Source organism: Chlorocebus sabaeus, chromosome 17 (genome assembly GCF_047675955.1).
Source record: "Chlorocebus sabaeus isolate Y175 chromosome 17, mChlSab1.0.hap1, whole genome shotgun sequence".
NCBI classification, from domain to species: domain Eukaryota; kingdom Metazoa; phylum Chordata; class Mammalia; order Primates; family Cercopithecidae; genus Chlorocebus; species Chlorocebus sabaeus.
Genome location: NC_132920.1, coordinates 26,316,777 through 26,334,852, shown reverse-complemented (window position 1 = coordinate 26,334,852; position 18,076 = coordinate 26,316,777). Strand labels below are relative to the sequence as shown.

The following is an 18,076-nucleotide window of genomic DNA, read 5'->3' as shown; positions in this document are numbered from 1 at the left end:
GTAAACTAGTTCAACCATTATGGAAAACAGTATGGCGATTCCTCAAGGATCTAGAACTAGATGTACCATATGACCCAGCCATCCCATTACTGGGTATATACCCAAAGGATTATAAATCATGCTGCTATAAAGACACATGCACACGTATGTTTATTGCGGCACTATTCACAATAGCAAAGACTTGGAATCAACCCAAATGTCCATCAGTGACAGACTGGATTAAGAAAATGTGGCACATATACACCATGGAATACTATGCAGCCATAAAAAAGGATGAGTTTGTGTCCTTTGTAGGGACATGGATGCAGCTGGAAACCATCATTCTTAGCAAACCATCACAAGAACAGAAAACCAAACACCGCATGTTCTCACTCATAGGTGGGAACTGAACAATGAGATCACTTGGACTCGGGAAGGGGAACATCACACACCAGGGCCTATCATGGGGAGGGGGGAGGGGGGAGGGATTGCATTGGGAGTTATACCTGATGTAAATGACGAGTTGATGGGTGCAGCACAGCAACATGGCACAAGTATACATATGTAACAAACCTGCATGTTATGCACATGTACCCTAGAACTTAAAGTATAATAATAATAATAAATAAATAAATAAATAAATAAAAATAAAAAATAAAAAATAAATAAATAAAAAGGAAAGCACAGGGGTGGCAGGGGAAAATAGAAATGTATAACGGATTTAATGGTTGGGAAACCATTAGAAACTGATAGAAACAATGCTTACGGGCCGAGAGTAGTGGAACTCTCCTGTAATGTAGCACTTTAGGAGACTGAGGCGGGCAGGTCACCTAAGGTCAGGAGTTCGAGACCAGTTAGGCCAACATGGCAAAACCCTGCTCTACTAAAAGCACAAAAATTAACTGGGCATGGTAGCACAGGCCTGTTATCCCAGCTACTCAGGAGGCTGAGTCAGGGGAATTGCTTGAACCTAGGAGGCAGAAGTTGCAGTGAACCAAGATCACGGTGCTGCACTCCAGACTGGACAACAGAGCAAGAGACTGTCTCAAAAAAAAAAAAAAAAAAAAAAGAGAGAAAGAAAGAAAAAACAATGTTTATGGTGTGGTACAGCAGTGGCCATCATAATGGCAGGCAGTGTCTGATGGCCATGCATGTGTTCTCTTTCTGAGACTTTGCTTGTATGGAAGTGGAGACTTAGAGAGAGGTTAGCACGATTGTATTGCCCAGGGAAAGGGGAAGCAGGGCAGGGAGAACCTTGAGCTTCTTATATGGTGTAGCCGACAGAGTCTGGAGTGGACCCCTTATGATTACTTTTTTTGCAGTTTGCAGCCTGTACTTTCCCTGAGTTTGAGCTGAACCTGTGGCTTGCTGCTAACCAATAAAATATGGCAAAACTGATGGCATGTCCCTTCGATGACTACATTATGTAGTGTAAGACTCTGTCTTGCTAACTGACCCACTCTAGAGGCTCTATCTTCCTAGCTGGCTATGAAGAGGAAAGTAGTCATCATGGGAAATCTACACAGCAGGCAGCTGAGGAGGCCTGTAGGAGCTGAGAGTAGTCTCCAGCTTCAGCCTGCAGGGAGTTGGGGCTTTCAGTCCTACAACTGTAAAGAAATGAACTCTGTTAACAACCTGAGTGATCTGAAAAGAGGACTCTCTCACAGTCGAGACTCTAGATGAGTCTATGGCCTGGCCAACACCTTGACTTTTGCTCTGTGAAGTTCTGAGCAGAGAAGCTCACTAAGTTCTGCCTGGACTTCTGACCCATAGAAACTAAAATGATAAATGTGTGCTGTTTTAAACCACTAAGCTTGTGGTAATTTGTTATGCAGCAATAGTTCATTAATGCATTAAAGTGAAACACGCAGTGGCAGCAAACATGAAGATAAAGAAGATAAAGAGAATAACTTGTGTTTACAGCCCTGACCTGTTGCCTGGACTACATATTTATTATTGACTGGCCTACTCTACATCTCCACAGGAATCTCTAGTAAGCTCTTCCACCTGAACATATCCAAAACTGACCTTTGGATTCTATGCTGGCTCCTCCCCTGGCCTCCAAAACCTGCTTCTCCTTCAGTTTCCTCATCGCAGTAAGTGGCAACTCCATCTGTACAGTTTCTTTGGACCAAAACCTGTAGTCACCCTTGATGGCCTCCTTTTTCACATCCCACCCATAAGTTTATCAGCAAAGCCTTTTTACTCTGTCTTGAAAATAAATCCAGCATCATAACATTTTCATAGCTCCTCCCTGGTACAAGTCATCTGCATCTTTCCCCTGGATCACTGCAGTAGCTCCCAGCTGGGTCTTCAGGCCTCCATCCACCAGCCCTACCCACAGCCCATATCAGTCTAGCATGTGAAGTAACTTCTTAAAACATAAGTAAGTCCAGTCCTTTTTCTGCTCAACCTTCCTTTGGCTCCCCTCTCAGAGGTAAAGCCCAGGTCAGCATGATGACTTTCAAAGCCATACGTGATCTGGTCCTCAACCCGCTCTGGCCTTGTTACCTCCTATTCTCCTGGTTACCCTGTGTGCTTTGCCAACCCCAGCCTCATTACTGTTCTTCACACAAACCACAGTGCTTCTGACTCTGTGCTCTGGCACTGCTGTTCTCTCAACTCAGAATGTTTTTCTCCGAGGTATTCTGTGCCTCACTCCTATTGCTCATTACCACTCTTTTAGAAGTTGTGATTTCCTATATTCCTTCCTCAATTTATTTATCTCCTGATCAGTTATCATAATCCAACACACCATATATGTTACTACTTATTTTGTTTTCTGTCTGTCTTCTACAACCATAAGGAATGAGACTTTACACTTTGTGCACTTCTCTGCCCCCAGTACCAGGAACACTGATTGGCATGTAGTTAGTACTCATTGATTTTTGTTGAATGAATGAATGAACTAAACACAGAAGTCCTAAGGGAAACTGGAGAGTGAGGGTCCAGGGTGTGGATGGAGAATTAGCCTGACACAGGGGAAAGGATACCTGCTTCTTAAATCAGAGAAAATAGATGAGGAGGGGCAGGAGCAGGTCAGGGCAGCAGCAGGAAATTTGGAATCTCCTCCTTCTATTTTCTCTCTGAGGTTGAGGGAGCCCTAATGAATGTCATTAGTGCCCCTCCAAAAGAGACCCTAGAGATCTATCTTTATCCTTTGCCATGTGAACAATTCTACGGGCCCTCACCACACACCAATATGCTGGGGTGTTGATCTTAGATTTCCCAGCCTGCAGAATTGCCAGAAATAAATTTCTGTTGTTTACAAACAATTCAGTCTTGGTGGTATTTTTGTTATAGCTGCCCACATAGACTAAGACATAAACATAAACACAAACAACCTTGCTTTCCATCTTTACAAATAGGTATTGAAAAAATCACTCCTGGTTCTTTCAATATTGTGTCTACTTGTAACTACAGTAATAACATTTTTGATTATTTAAATTTTTTCTGTCCAATTGGATTACTGAATTGTCTAAAACCTAAAATACTACCATTCAAGCCAGAATTTTAGATGCCTGATTGTATTAGTCAGGGTTCCCCAGAGAGACAAAACCAATACAATATAGATATAGACATAGATATAGATACACATACAGATATAGATACAGATACAGATTTATGAGCAGGCATTTATTAAGGAAATTGGCTCATGTGAATATAGAGGCTAAGAAATCACACAACAGCCCGTCTGTAGGCTGGAGACCCTGGGATGCTGGTAGCACGGCTCATTTTAAGTCCGAAAGCCTCACAACCAGGGAAGCTGGTTGTGTAACTCTCAGTCCAAAGCCAAAGGCCTCAGAACCCAGGGACTCCTGGTACAAGTCCCAAAGTTCAAAGGCCAGAGAGTCAGGAGTTCTGACGTCCAAGAGCAGAAGAAGAAGAGTGTCTCAGCTCCAGAGGAGAGAAGAATTTGCCTTTCCTCTGCCTTTTGGTTCTATTGGGCCCCCAGCCAATTGGAGGGGAGAATTTTCCACTGACTCACATGCCAGTCTCTTCTGGAAACACACTCACAGACACACCCGGAAATAATGTTGTACCAGTTGTCTAGGTATTCCATAATCCAGTTAAGTTGACATCTAAAATTAACCAGCACATGGATTAACTTCCAGGATCCACTATTCTAGTTTCCAAATGTGGTCTTGGGATTCGTAGGGAGAACTTTGACGTACTCTTAAGGAGTCCCCAATGTTAGTACTATTTTCACAATAATAATAATGAAACATTAATTGTTTTTCATCTCATTATTTCAGTAGGGTGCAGTAAAGTTTTTTTGAGCCAGTATGACCTATGATATACCAATAGGTTTAATACAAAGGCAGACATGAGAATACAAACATCTTCTATTAAGCCAGACATTAGATTTGGAAAAAGTTAACCAGTGTCACACTTCTTGTTCTTTTATTTGGACGCAATAGATTGCTTTTTCACAAAACATGCTATTTATATTAACCTATAATTGATTTATTCATGCTATTTTAACATGAATTAAAAGATAACATTTTAAATTTTTGTTTCAATGTCAAATGCCATAAATATTAACAAATATTAACCCAAATGAACAAAAGCTCTCTAAGGTCCTCAATAATTTCTAAGTGTCCAAAGACATAATTAGATCAGGAAGTTTGAAGCCACTGGTGTCCCCATTGAACCTGAAGTCTGATGCAGACCAGGTCCAGTACTTCCCTGCTCAACCAGGACCTCAAACCTCAACCACACTCAGGGACTAAGTACTGACTCCTTGTTTATTGCAGGGACAAGTGGGCCAAACCACATCCGCATGAGTCCATGTTCTTCATTCATCTTCGTCCCAGGTCCAGGCCTGTGGGTGTGTGCTGTGGAAATCCTGGGGTTGGGTGGAAATGAGCCATCATTTCCCAGGACCCTTTAGCTGTTACGGTGGGACTTAGCCATCCTTACAGCCTTGGTGCCTCCCAGCTCTCTGGTTCCACTTCCTCTATCTCTGACCTGCGTATCTGGTTCCCTCTACCCTCTGGTGGTCCTGTGGATTCCTCTCTCCTCTCTCATCCTGGCGAATCCTGTTGGCCTCATTCCAAGTCCACAGCATCTGGTGCCAACTGGCATATTGGGCTCAATGTGGTTGTCCTGATGTTCAGCAGCAGGTTCACTGCCCAACAGCTTCTCTCACTTTCTTCTTGGCTGGGAGCTCTGAAACAACTAGTTCCCTATGCCTGGATCCCATCCCATAATTACAAGCAAAGGAACTGCTAAAGCCACAACCTAGTGAGGAGGAGAAAATTGGGGCTGAGGGCTGGAGTGGGTGTGAAAAAGGCAGCTGGAAGATGTTCTCTTATGTGACCAGAGGGGAGGAGGGTGTGTCTTCCATTAGGAGTATTGTGCGGTGGCTACTGAGATGACCAGGGCTTATCTGCATGGCTGTGAGACCAGGGAATTCATTCTACAGGCTCTGCTGGGTCCCCACTCTGTGAAGTGTCAGGCCCTCTTCAGGCACTGTGACCCCATTGGCTCCTGTGAGTGCAGGGCAGATGAAGATGGGGCTGTCATCAGACCCTATCCTGAAGAAGGGCCTCACAGGCACGGAAAATGCTGAATGGGGACATGTGTAGATGTGTGATCTGTCCCTCATGTTGTAGAAGGAGACATCGCCAGCTTCATAGTCCAGGAAGACGGCCACCCGGCAAAGGGACTCCTTCAAAGGGAGAATCCTATCAGGGGAGGACAGGGCCCGGTATTGGTTTCCAAACATCTCCAGGGTCCAGAAGCCATTCTGAGGAATCAGCAGGACCTCCCCTTTCCTCTCAACACTGTCTCTACAGACCCCCACAGTCCACACCATCACGTTTTCCACCTCCACCTCCCAGTAATGTTTCCCTGAGGCGAAACTCTCCCATCCCAGAACACAAGGCTGACTGTCGAATCTCTCTGGGTTGTCAGGCACTCTCTGCCTGTAGGGGCCCCGTCTCACACTTCTCCGGTCCTCTGACAGGAAGAGCTCGGGATGAGCGGTGTCTGGATCCAGGACCACATCAGCTGCAGAAGAAGTCTCAGGTTTAGGCCTGGGGTCTCAGGAACCCTGGGGATTGTGTTGTTCTTAATCCCCAGAGAGGTCTCGGAAAGCTGCAGGGGGTTCCCCATGTAGTGGCTGTTTCCATGAAGGAATCCCAGGTAGCTCATACCCTGAGAATTACTGAAGCTGCACTTCTATTTCTCCAGAGACAGAAGCAGCACCCCCAGGTTGAGAAGAATTGTGGCTCTATGAAGTCCAGAGAGTTTAAGAAATGAGCCAAAATTAGTGGTTCCCAGTTTTTCTCAGCATTCTAAGCTCTGATCCCTTTTCTATTCAAGATATGTGATCTCTGGGACTTTCTTTAGTTAGAAACTTTCCAACTTTGCTTAAACCATCACAGAAGCTTTATCTCCTGTTATTCCCCCACACTCCTCTCAATGATCAATCAAGTGAGTCTCTCATTACACAGTGCTAGGTGGTGAAGGACCTCTTCATTGGTCCTATAGGTTGTTTTAATAGGTGACAACTGATTTAAGTGACTGACAAGGACACCCTTCAAAGGATAAAGAAGGAGAATGAATGTGTACAAAAGAAAACCTGGTGCCTGAGGGGCGTGTGGGCAAAGTTAGGGAAGAAATACTTCAATCCAGTTTTGCTTTAACAACATGGGTCTGACGTCTACCAGGATGATTTCTCCCATACAGGAAATGCAGGAGCTGAGCATTCTGCAAACCTCTACCATCTGCATGTATTCTTACTTATTCAGTCTACCTTTCTACTGTGTTACAATGATTTTCTCCTTTCCACAAGTTGATATGTCTGATTGTGACAAGTTGTGATTGTGTCCCAAAATGACAGTGGCAATTTTGAAACTCACCAAAGAGGAAAGGTCCATGGGCCCTGGTATCTGGTAAAGCTTGGATTCTTTGGTGCTGACAGACAGAGGTGCCGAATCACAAGATGAGAAGAACTCACTGAAAGTGGGCGATTGGTTTCTCTGTGCTCTCCCACTCACCCTCCCACTCACCTAAATCCCCTCCCTTGGCAGACTACATGCAGAGTATCAGTGCTCTCTTAGAAGCAGAAAGGTATTTCTGACCGCCTATTTGCACAACATTGCATCAGGCTTATTGGGGAGCCTTATGGCCTCTTCCTCACATGGGTCTTCAACTGTGCACAGTCTATACCATCCCCAGGATATAAATTGCTAAGACAGGATTATCTTCTTTCAAATTGATCCAGAGTCAAAGAGCAATAACTTCTGAAATGTAACTCTTGGGGAGGCTACTATGCATGGGAAACCTTTGGTAATCATGCATTAAGTTATTCCAAAAGAGAAAGGGTCCTGGGACATAAACTGCAGGGTTCATTAAGAGCTGCTGGGATTCCCTGACAGAAGAGCCACAATGCATCATTGCTGGGACACTGTTGATGAATTGACCCCAGTTCTCTATTGTCCCCACCTAGCCCTGGGCCCCTTGCTCATCTCCTCTAAGAAGTCCTGTCAGCTGGCTAGTGGGGAGAAAGCTGAGATCTGAGAGAATGACAGAGGCACTCACCAGCATGTAAGAATGTTCTTCTCCATCCTGCAAGGGACAGACAGAGGCGAATGTCATGAGATGCTGCTAAGTAAGCAGAACACAAATTGTACATGGAGTAGTTCAGGAAAGGCTAAACTTATGCAATTCTTCTTGAAGTTGCTCTGAAAACAAAATACAGAAACAAAATCATGTCTTCAACAGAAGAACTAACAGAAATTGAGCTTGTATTAAACAATGTAGGAACCGTTCTTTCTATGAACACTAACATCACACTTCCCTTATGCCTAGGGAACAGTCAGAAACTAGCAATGACGTATTATCAGCTGGCTGGGGAGTATCAGAACATTGTTAGATTTTTGTCTGAACTTTTGTTCAGCCATGTAGTGCTGCATATAGCCAGGTGAATGAATGCAACGTGTGCAGCATGGAAGAAAGAAAGCTCTGAATGATTACTTCTTATGACACGAGAGTCCCAAGCCCTTGTTGCTGCTGCTGTGCATTTCCTCTCTCTTCCCCAGGCTGGTACCTGTGAGAACTGAGGCCTTTCTATGACAGTCAATTGTCCTCCTACTTATTTAACTTTTTAAAATTTCTTTCTATTTTTCCATACTTTCTTTCCAAATTCCTTACGTGCAATTTCTTTTTCCTCTTGTTCAACTTCCTTTTCCCCTGACAGAATCTTTTTTTCCCTTTGAAGTTTCTTGATGCAACAGATGCTCACAGCCATGAAGATGATGAAAACAGCCAGGATGACAGCCATGGACACCATCCAGGGAGATGTGGTCAGGATGACAGCCAGGGCCACCATCCACGGAGATGTGCTGGGCATAAAGGATTCTGAAAAGGCAGCCAGAAAAGTCCACTTAGTTTGAAATAGAACATCCGGATGAGAGTGACCCTAAGAGCACATCTGATGAGCTCCTCAGCCACCTGCTCTGTTGGCTTCTCCCTCAGAAACCTCAGATGGAGAAAGCGATGCAGGCTTAACACTGGCTAACGCCTCAGTGACTGCCAGAGCTGGGCCGAGAAGGGGGCAAAGCAGAAACATCTGGAGTCACCACGGAAAGGACCAGGGTGCATAAAGCTAACCAGCCATGCTGAGTCAGCACAGCCACCACCCTACCTCAAGCCACCATCACTCATGCCTGGAATACTAGAGTGTCCTCCTTCTTGTTCTGCCCTATTCTGTAATCTGTTCTCAGCAGAGCAGCCCAAGTGAGATCATGTTAATTATTTGCTCAAAACCTTCCAATGCTTCCTGTGTCACTCACTCTAAAAGCCAAGGCCTGTTTGTGGCCTGTGCTGCCATATATAACGTAGTTGCATCACCTCTGTGAATTCATCTCCCCCAACTTCCTGAACTCACTCCATTTCAGCCACACCAGCATCACCTCCTGGGAGTCCTGGAAACTGCCAGACACGCTCTTTCCTCATGCCCTTTGCATATGCTCTTCCTGTACCTTGGCTGCTCAGTCCTTAAGCATCTGATGGTTCCTTGCCTTGACTGCTCAATTTCCATCTTTACAGTGAAGTCTTCCCTGACCACCTTGTTAATAATTATGATGCCTCACACTCCTGGAACTCTCTATTTCCTCTTTGCTTAATTTTTCCTACATGATCATCACTATGTGATAGAATATATAGATAATTATTTATTTAATCATTTGTTTCAATTATTTCATATCTTGCTCTCTCTCTCTCTCTCCCTTTTTTGCTTTTTCTTTTTTAAGAGAGAGTCTCACTCTGTCGCCCAGGCTGGAGTGCAGTGGCGCGATCTCGGCTCAAGCTCTGCCACCCAGGTTCAAGCGATTCTCCTGCTCAGCCTCCCAAGCAGCGGGGATTACAGGCGCCTGCTACTGCACTCGGCTAATTTTTGTAGTTTTGGTAGAGATGGTGTTTCACCATCTTGGCCAGGCTGGTCTTGAACTCCTGAACTTGTGATCCACCGCCTTGGCCTCCCAAAGTGCTGGGATTGCAGACATAAGCCATCGTACCCGGCTGCTGTCTCTCTCTAGAATATGACCTCCTTGAGGATAGAAATTTTGATATATTTTGTTCAATTATTGACCCTTGGTTTCCAGTACAGTCTTAAACATAAGAAATTCTTGTTGAACATTTGTTGAATACATTTACGAATGTCTGTTGATAGGGAATTTCCCCAACTCTGTCCTTTGGGAAGTCCCATAGACAGGAAGGGATGGCAGCACACAGGAATGCCAAGTGTAGACAGTCACTCATCCACACTACTCTCCGTGTTTGACGGTTGTCCTTAATATTTTACACTTGTTGCAGCATAAAGACCTAATCAAGAAAAAAAGACCAGGTTTACCGTCAGAGAAGAGGCTCCTACTCTTGTGTTTTGGGACTCTTTGAATCTCCCTTTGTGAGGAGAAGAGAGGCCTCAACTCAGCTGCAGCCTCCAGCTCCTCAGAGCCCAGGGCAATTCTACCCACACTACTGTCCACATCCCCACTCTGGGCTCCTTCTGTGTGCTGAGGATCCTGCATACACTCGATAGGTCTCAGAGGGCAGAGAACTAACCTGGAATAAAAATGACAGTTTCCTTCTCCTGGCTGAGCAGGGTGTTTTTGACAGAGCAGGATACATTCCTCACAGACTTGTTTCTGATGATCACAGCTGTGGTGACCATGAAGAGGCCGTCTGCATCAGCGATGGAAACCTCCTTCAGGGTGGGCACGATCTCACTGTAGGGGTCCCTCCACACTGTGAGTGGCTCTGGGTACCACCCTCTAGATATGCACTCCAGCCAAATGCTCCCATCCTCTTGGACCTTAATTTCAATGAGGGGCTTAGAGCCAAGGCCTGGAGAGGGAGAAGGGCTCAGTCAAAAGGCAGTGGTGTCTTAGCCCCTACTGCACCTTGAAGGATGGATGCTAGAAAGATCCCTGGTTTTGGAGAACATCAGGAAAGCAATATGCAAAATAAATTGTGAGATCTCTAAGAGAAAAGATCACATTGCACACTTTTCTTTATGCTCCACCTGAAGGCCCCATCACAGCACCAAGCATCTATCTGTCTGCTATAAATGCTTGCTGTGTGATTTATTCTGGCAAAGACTAATTTTCTCACTCCCAGGAAGGTGTGTCCAAATTCTCAACAGGCACGTTGAGAATTTCACTTTCTGTCCTGGGATGACTTCTCTGCAGACCTCAATTTCCTGAAGCTCTAAAATAATACACTGATGACAGAAACCTACCAGGTTGGCAGAATCCCTTTGTTTCCTTATTATTATTATTATTTTTTTTTTTGTAGAGATGCAGTTTTGCCATGTTGCCCAGGCTGCTCTCAAACTCCTGAGCTAAGGCAATTCACCTGACTTGCCCTCTCAAAGTGCTGGGATTACAGGTACGAGTCATCATGCTCAGCCTTGGCTAAATCTTAAGAAACTTTTTGAACCAAAGTCACTGACACTTCTGTCTAGTTCAGGGCCTCACATCATCATGGCTATCTACCTCCATAGGAGGTGATGGTTTTTAGGAGAATGGACCGAGCTAGCTGGCAAAGCCAACACTTACTCTAATTCACAGTTGTTTACCTCCCAGAGGTTCTACCCAATAGAGAATTTTCTTATAGTTCTTTGAGAATATCAATGTATTAGAAATATCTGGATGCCCCTGGGATCTTAAGATAATCATATCACCTCCTTAATGTCAGAGATCATCACCAAAAATCCTAATAATTCAGGCTCATCCTAAATATATTCTATCTTTACTAGAATCTTCAATGAAAGAGAATACCCGGAGTGAGAGAGCAAAAGCATGGTCCTGGAAGACCCTTCAGCCGTGTTTGACCATCCAAACTTCTCCTGAATAATTCCTTTGTAAAGTCTCCCAACAAATTATATTAAAGAAAGAAAATTAAAGCAATCACTTAAGCCTAGTGTTTTCTGCTCTGTTTAATTTTTGTCAGGAGAAAAAAACTAGTTGTGCATTTGAAGGCTCACACAGAAATCTTGAATTAGAAAAGAAATTAAAATACCTCAGCAAATTGGAAAACAAACTCCTACAAAACATTCCATGGGTTCAATACAGGTAACATGACACAATAGATTTAAGGGAAAGATCAGCCACCAACCAATCCAACAAGCAGAACACAATAAGCAAGCAAACAAAAAGTCCTACAGCAACCCAGTTCAGACTGGGGAAGGTCAGGACAGGGTTGGTTTTACAGAGAAAGAGTAGTGGGTGCCTGCCACACAGAAACCATTCATTACTGGGCAGCACTGCAGTGCTGCTGTGAACACAGTCATGACAATGGGTCAAGAAGCCCTCTTTCCACGACGTTCTGTTTTAATCAGATGTAAGGTTGCCTTTGTGAGTAGCAAAGATGGGGTCTCCTACCTGTTATGATTTGGGGCCTCCTGGGAAGAACCCAATTTCCTAGTCCTTGCCTCCACAGGTCTGATGGACTGAAATGCCACCATGAATTATTCTGCACCTTAAAGGCTTTTTCAGTCCTGAAATATACCTTTTAAAGCAAAATACACTAACCCTAAGACTGAGGTAATCACTTAGTGTCACTTTAACAAACTCCTAGAAATCCCAGTTTAAGTGCATTTCTATGCTGAAGCCTTGCCAATTTTTTCCCAGCTAAATTCTTAGTCTTTTTCTGTGGAGTTAGCAGGAATTACATATAATTTTGCTTCTGTATTTAGTTGTGCTTTAATAAAATCACCTATTTACATGTAAGTCACTCTCTCTGCAATCAGTATTTCAGGAAAGAAGAAAATGTCAAGATTAATATTTATCGAAAAATAAGATTTCATATGTCGTAGTTCTCTGGGCAGTTCTTATTGATTCTGATTGCCCCAGGACAATTTTTGACAGTGTCTCCTTTCACTCTCAGAAGTGCACAGTTCAATGCCAAGGCAGGCATAAGACTTTCTTTTCCGAGATTATTTTCCCCCACTCATGGCCTCAGCTGAGGAATGAGTGTGCTTCTGAAGAAGTGAAGCCCAGGCTGGGCGTAGTGGCGCACGCTAGTAATCCTAGCACTTTGGGAGACTGAGGCAGGTGGATCACAAGGTCAGGAGTTTGAGACCAGCCTGGCCAACATTTTTTAGTCTCCACTAAAAAAACGCAAAAATTAGCCAGGCATGGTAGCGCATGCCTGTAATCTCAGCTACTCAGGAGGCTGAGGCAGGAGAATTGCTTGAACCCAGGAGGTGGAGGTTGCAGTGACCCAAGATCGCACCACTGTACTCCAGCCTGGGCAACATAGCAAGACTCTGTCTTGAAAAAAAAAAAAAAAAAAGAAGTGAAACCCATAGCTTAGCAGAGCAAACCCACTCACGTGGCCTTTGTGCAGGAGGAAGCCACTCTATCTGTGGAAAGGGGACTCCAGATAGATATCTGTTGGTCTGCAATGGGCCTGAGGTTAAGGGAGAAATTTTCCCCAAAAGTCACACTGTGCAAAAGTAATAAAGCCAAATGAAGTGATGCACCTGCCACCACGAGGCGCAGGATGGCCTCATCGTAGGACCTGCCTTCTTGGAAGTAACAGCGGTAGATGCCATTCTCCTGGGTTGTGACGTTGTGTATGACCAGGGCCACAATGCCCCTGCTGATGTCTTTGCTCACAAACGTGATTCTTCCTCGGTACTCCTCCATTTGCTCCTCTGTTCTCTCTCTCCTGCCCTTATACACAAACACTGCGGGGGAGAACTGAGACCGGAACCACCGCACCTCCATATCCTCAGCATTTTTCTCGGGTGACAGATGGCAGCGTAACGTAGTGTTTTCTCCCACCATGGCCAGGATGGGACTAGCTGGCCCCACGACAGTAAACTTGGCTGTTCAACAAAGGGGCAGAATCAGACAAGGACACCAGTTATCACATCTTTAAGGCAAAAAAAAAAAAAGAAAAAAATTCCAGGGACAAAAGGAAGCAGATATTCCAAGGCCACAGGGGTTCTTGGGCTGAGAACCCTTCTGGGGACCAGTAGCTGTGGCTGGTCGGCAGCACCCACCCCGGGAGCAGTAACTCTTGAGGCTGCTCCTGCTTCATGAAGGAAACATTGGGGAGCCCGCCCTGGGCACCCTGTGCCATTGAGATTTTCCTCCATTCTGCAATCTAGCACTGTGCCTGAGTGTAGTGTAAACTTGAACTGTCCATTAGGGCAGTGTTAACAGTTGGTTAACACTTAGTGTTAACAATTAGTGTTAACTATCCACTAGACATTTAACAGTTCCAATTGAAATGAACTCTAAGTGTAAAACACATACAGATTATAAAGATTTAAAATTTCAAAATGTCAAATATCTCATTGGTAATAGTTTCTATTAACTAAGCATTTAAATATTGATATTTTATTACATGAAACAAAATATGTTATTAAAATTTATTTCAAGTATGTTTTTACCTTTTAAAATAAAAAGTAGACTAGGCACAGGGTCTTGTGCCTGTTATTGCAGATATTTGGGAGGCCAAAGTGGTAGGATCCTTAACAGCTAGGAGTTTGAGACCTGCCTGGGCAAATAGTGAGACCCTGTCTTTACAAAAAATAAAACTTGAAGTTGAGTGTGGTGGCCCTTGCTTGTACTCTCTGCTACTTGGGAGGCTGAGATTGGGAGGATCCCTTGAGCCCAGGAGTTCCAGGTTACAGTGAGTTATGATCTCATTCGCCATCTGCTTCATTCTAGCCTGGTGACAGAGCAATACACTGTCTCTTAAATAAATAAACAAATAAATAAAACGTTAAAAAATTTTTTGAAAATTTGCACTTGTATATGCACTTGACCTTTGTGTCTCACTGTATTTCTTTTGGACTGTGCTGGTATAAATTCAGTGAACATGTTCAGAATGAAAGGATAAGTCAAGAACCCCACAGTCCTTCCTTCTTTCCCTTTGCAGACTACAGGGTTGATGTTCCTTTCTGAGAGGTGACAGCAGCAAGTGGCACACATCCCTACCTGAGACCAGTGCACACAGGCTGAGAAGGAGGAGGAGGAGGGAGGCTGGCAGGGAGAAGTGCAGGGCAGCAGCTGGTTCCATGAGCACCCAGGGCAGGCAGGGACCAGAGGCCTAGGGTTACAGAGGAAGAAAATCAGCCTAGGAGTCTTGGTACCTCGGTGCTGGTCGAGTTCAGCCTCTCTTGTCACTCAAGTAAGTCTCATCGGTGCCCCAGCTTCTGGGAGTCGCTTGCATATCTCAAGGCTTAAGTATCTCCCAAGAGAGGGATTCTTTAAACATTCCATGAAGTAAGCCATCAATGCAAAGATCAAGGGGGCCGTTTTCCACCTTCCTCAGCTCACTTCTCTGGCCAGAGTCCGGTTTCTTTAGTTGTCCCTAGATTCTTTCACACGCTCCTCCCTCCACTTCCCTGTCCCCGAGACCCAGGTCGGGACACTCGAGGTAAAGCCAGGAGAGGCCGCGCCTCCCCACCAGTGGGCTTCTTCTCTCCCAGGACCCCCTCTCCTGTCCAGAGCAGATCCCGCTCCCCGCACCTACCGCCCCCACCCCGGAGCTGCAGCGCTTCCCCTCCCTTTCCTACCTTCTAGAATTAACCTCTGTTTTCTTTTCCCCTGTGATCCTCACATGACGATTTTCCGATACAACTCACCCATGGGCACAGTCACCACCAGACAGCAAAGCATCCCAAAGAGAAAAGTTTTGTTCACCTCCCATTAATCGCGATGTTTGTAGTTGCGGGACCCGGGATCTGGGACCTGTTGCCCGGGTGTCCTAAAGTCCCAAGATTGCCACTGAACAGTTTAGAACCCAGGATTGGCCGAGTGCGGCAGAACTAGCCAATGGTGTCTCGAGCCTTTTTCTCAGCAGTTACTAGGTAGAATACACACAAAAAACCCCCCAAAATCTCAAGCAGCAAATAACCTTTTAGGGTTATTAGGTATTTCTATTTCCTTTTTCTTTGTTTGGAAGCAAGAATTTCTTAATTTCTTTCTTTCTTTCTTTCTTTCTTTCTTTCTTTCTTTCTTTCTTTCTTTCTTTCTTTCTTTTTCTTTCTTTCTTTCTTTCTTTTTCTTTTTCTTCCTTTCCTTTCCCTTCCTTCCTTCCTTCCTTCCTTCCTTCCTTCCTTCCTTCCTTCCTTCCTTCCTTCCTTCCTTCCTTCCTTCCTTCCTTCCTTCCTTCCTTCTCTTTCTTTCATGTCTCCCTCGCACTTTATTCTTTCTTTCTCTTGCTTTCTTTCTTTCTCTTTCTTTTTTTCTTCCTTCCTTCCTTCTTTCCTCTCTCTTCCTTTCTCTCTCTTCTCTTTCTTTCTTCCTTTTCCTTCCTTCCTTCCTTCCTTCCTTCCTTCCTTCCTTCCTTCCTTCCTTCTTTCCTTCCTTCCTTCCTTCCTTCCTTCCTTCCTTCCTTCCTTCCTTCCTTCCTTCTTCCCTCCCTCCCTCCCTCTCTCTCTCTCTTTCTCTCTCTCTCCCTTCCTTCCTTCCTTCCTTCCTTCCTTCCTTCCTTCCTTCCTTCCTTTCTTCCTTTCTTCCTTTCTTTCTTCTACAAAGCCTTGAGATTCCCCAAGGTGTCAGTGGCTTTGCTGGTATCCACAAGGAGAGGGCTCTCTATGTAGAGGGTGATTTTGCTGGGGAGGAAACATGAGGAGGAAAACATAAGCTGCCCTCTTTCCAAAGCCAGAGGACTCTTGTTCAAGTTGCTGGCTTTGGAGGTTGGGTCTGGCACGCTGGAGGGGAAGCAGGCATGACTGGAGTGGGAGGGGTAGCAAAGGAAAGGAGACAGCAGTTGCAGTGGTTGTTATGAAGGTCTGCTTGTTCATTCCAAAGATATTGGATAAGAGGTGCTGAGAATACTGAGGATTAAAAACCCTTTCCCAAGGGGAGGTGGCATTCTGGTGAGGGCAGAAGATGGAAGTTGGCAAAGACTTTCTAGTTGGTCTTGACCTCTGCCAGTAGATTTAAAATTTCAAAATGTCAAATATTGTGGGGTTAGGTCTAGGGACCACACACACACACCAGCACACATACCCTCCTCCCCACGAACATAATCCCTCCCTCACAGAATCCAATCTTGTCATTGTATAGATATCTTCCCGAGGCCCATTTGTCAATAACCCCTCAAATGTCTAAATACCTAGTCTGGAACTGGTGTGGTGGCTCACACCTATAATCCCAGCACTTTGGGAGAGGGAGGCAGGCAGATCACTTGAAGTCAGGAGTTCAAGACCAGCATAGCCAACATGATGAAACCCCGTGTCTACCAAAAAAAAAATTAGCTGGGTGTGGTGGGACATGCCTGTAATCCCAACTACTCAGGAGGCTGAGGCAGGCGAATGACTTGAACCTGGGAGGCAGAGGTTAGGATGAACCGAGATCATGCACTACACTCCAACCTGGGTGACGAAGTGAGACTCTGCCTCTAAATAAATAAATAATAAAATATACATAAATAAATGCGTAGTCTGGAGGCCTCCAATTCCCTTCTGATTCAATTCTAAACTTTGCAGCTAATACGCCAGCAATGGCTCCACAGTGGCCTTGCATCACAATGTTGCACTCTCTGTGGCCAGCACTGCATTTCCCATGCCATGCCTTTCACTTGAATTGTTTGCTTCATCTCTATGCCTTGAAATCCTGCCCAGCCTTCATGCCTACTTCCTCCAAAAACAACTCTGGATGTTTCTGCCTGAAGGGTTCTCAGCCTCTTCTGACACCCAAATCTTTTGCTGTTCCCATGTCCTGTTTTGTATTATTGTTATACAGGTATCAACTGTGTTTTGCTGTGACTGGAGTACCTGCTCCTCAGGACAGACTTCTGCAGGATGTGATTCCTCTCTCCTTACAGGGCCCAGCTCTAAGCTCTGCTCTCAGCTGTTGTTCAATGCATGAGTGACATGCTCAGGGTAAGGTCATTTCCACTACAGCATGGCCCAGTTCCTGGAATCATTTGGCACCAGAGTGCAAGAGAGAGATGGCAGCATGATTAAGCCACCCTAGGTCAGAAGTTCAAGGACCAGGAAGGAGGAACCAGTAGGTCCCTTCTGCAGAGAAAGCTCTTTGATGAGACTAAGATAAAGAAAGCCCTAAGAACTGTTTTTTCTATTAAACTGACACTTGAACTGTCTCATTCTCATGCAGCCTTACTCATTACCTGATGTTTCTGGATTATAATTAAAATTGGATTCTGGGTTGAGTGACTCATGAGGGTAAATACATCAGTATTAGAACATTCCAACCAGGACTGGGCAGCTGTTGGGAAAGGACAGAAGAGAAGGATGCAAGGGTCTAAGAGCATGGCCAGCCAGGATGAGACCTGGCTTCACATTTTTATCTGAAGAAATAAGGCCCAGGGCTTTGAAGTAGCTTGTGCCAGCTAAGCCAGGCCTCAACTTTTGCCAAAGTTGATCTGAGAAGGAGGGAAACATGTGTGTTCTGAGAAGGAAGAGGATCAGTTAGCCATGGGGTAGCTTAGGAAGAAAGCAGGTTCTACTGGGGTGTGCCAGGTTAGATAGTAATGACCTAACCCAATCATGCTCTGTCCTGGGAGGGAAAAAGAGACAGAAAGGGTCACTTCAGAAAGATTCTTTATGGACATGGTGTACCAGCCAATCCTGGAAGAACCAGGACCCAGAGTGAGC

The 18,076-nt window shown here is 44.9% G+C and overlaps 1 protein-coding gene across 6 annotated transcripts in view; it reads right to left on the bottom strand.

Annotated features, from left to right (window-relative positions):
- Positions 1-3,594: 3,594 nt before the first annotated feature.
- Positions 3,595-18,076, bottom strand: part of BTN2A2 (butyrophilin subfamily 2 member A2) — a 20,571-nt gene continuing 6,089 nt past the window's right edge. The window contains exons 1-9 of one of the 6 annotated variants that reach the window (XM_073005711.1): positions 15,026-15,858; positions 14,445-14,556; positions 12,977-13,324; positions 10,054-10,335; positions 8,143-8,349; positions 7,531-7,557; positions 6,849-6,945; positions 5,930-6,037; positions 3,595-5,669 (exon numbers count right to left, since the gene is read on the bottom strand). In XM_073005711.1, the coding sequence (XP_072861812.1) occupies positions 5,402-5,669; positions 5,930-6,037; positions 6,849-6,945; positions 7,531-7,557; positions 8,143-8,349; positions 10,054-10,335; positions 12,977-13,324; positions 14,445-14,526 (1,419 nt within the window). In that variant the 5' untranslated portion in view covers positions 14,527-14,556; positions 15,026-15,858 and the 3' untranslated portion in view covers positions 3,595-5,401. Of the gene's footprint in view, positions 6,038-6,848; positions 6,946-7,530; positions 7,674-8,142; positions 8,350-10,053; positions 10,336-12,976; positions 13,325-14,444; positions 14,557-15,025; positions 15,859-18,076 lie in introns of those variants that run through there. The other 5 variants (XM_073005713.1, XM_073005714.1, XM_073005712.1 and 2 more) reach the window with 5 other exon arrangements.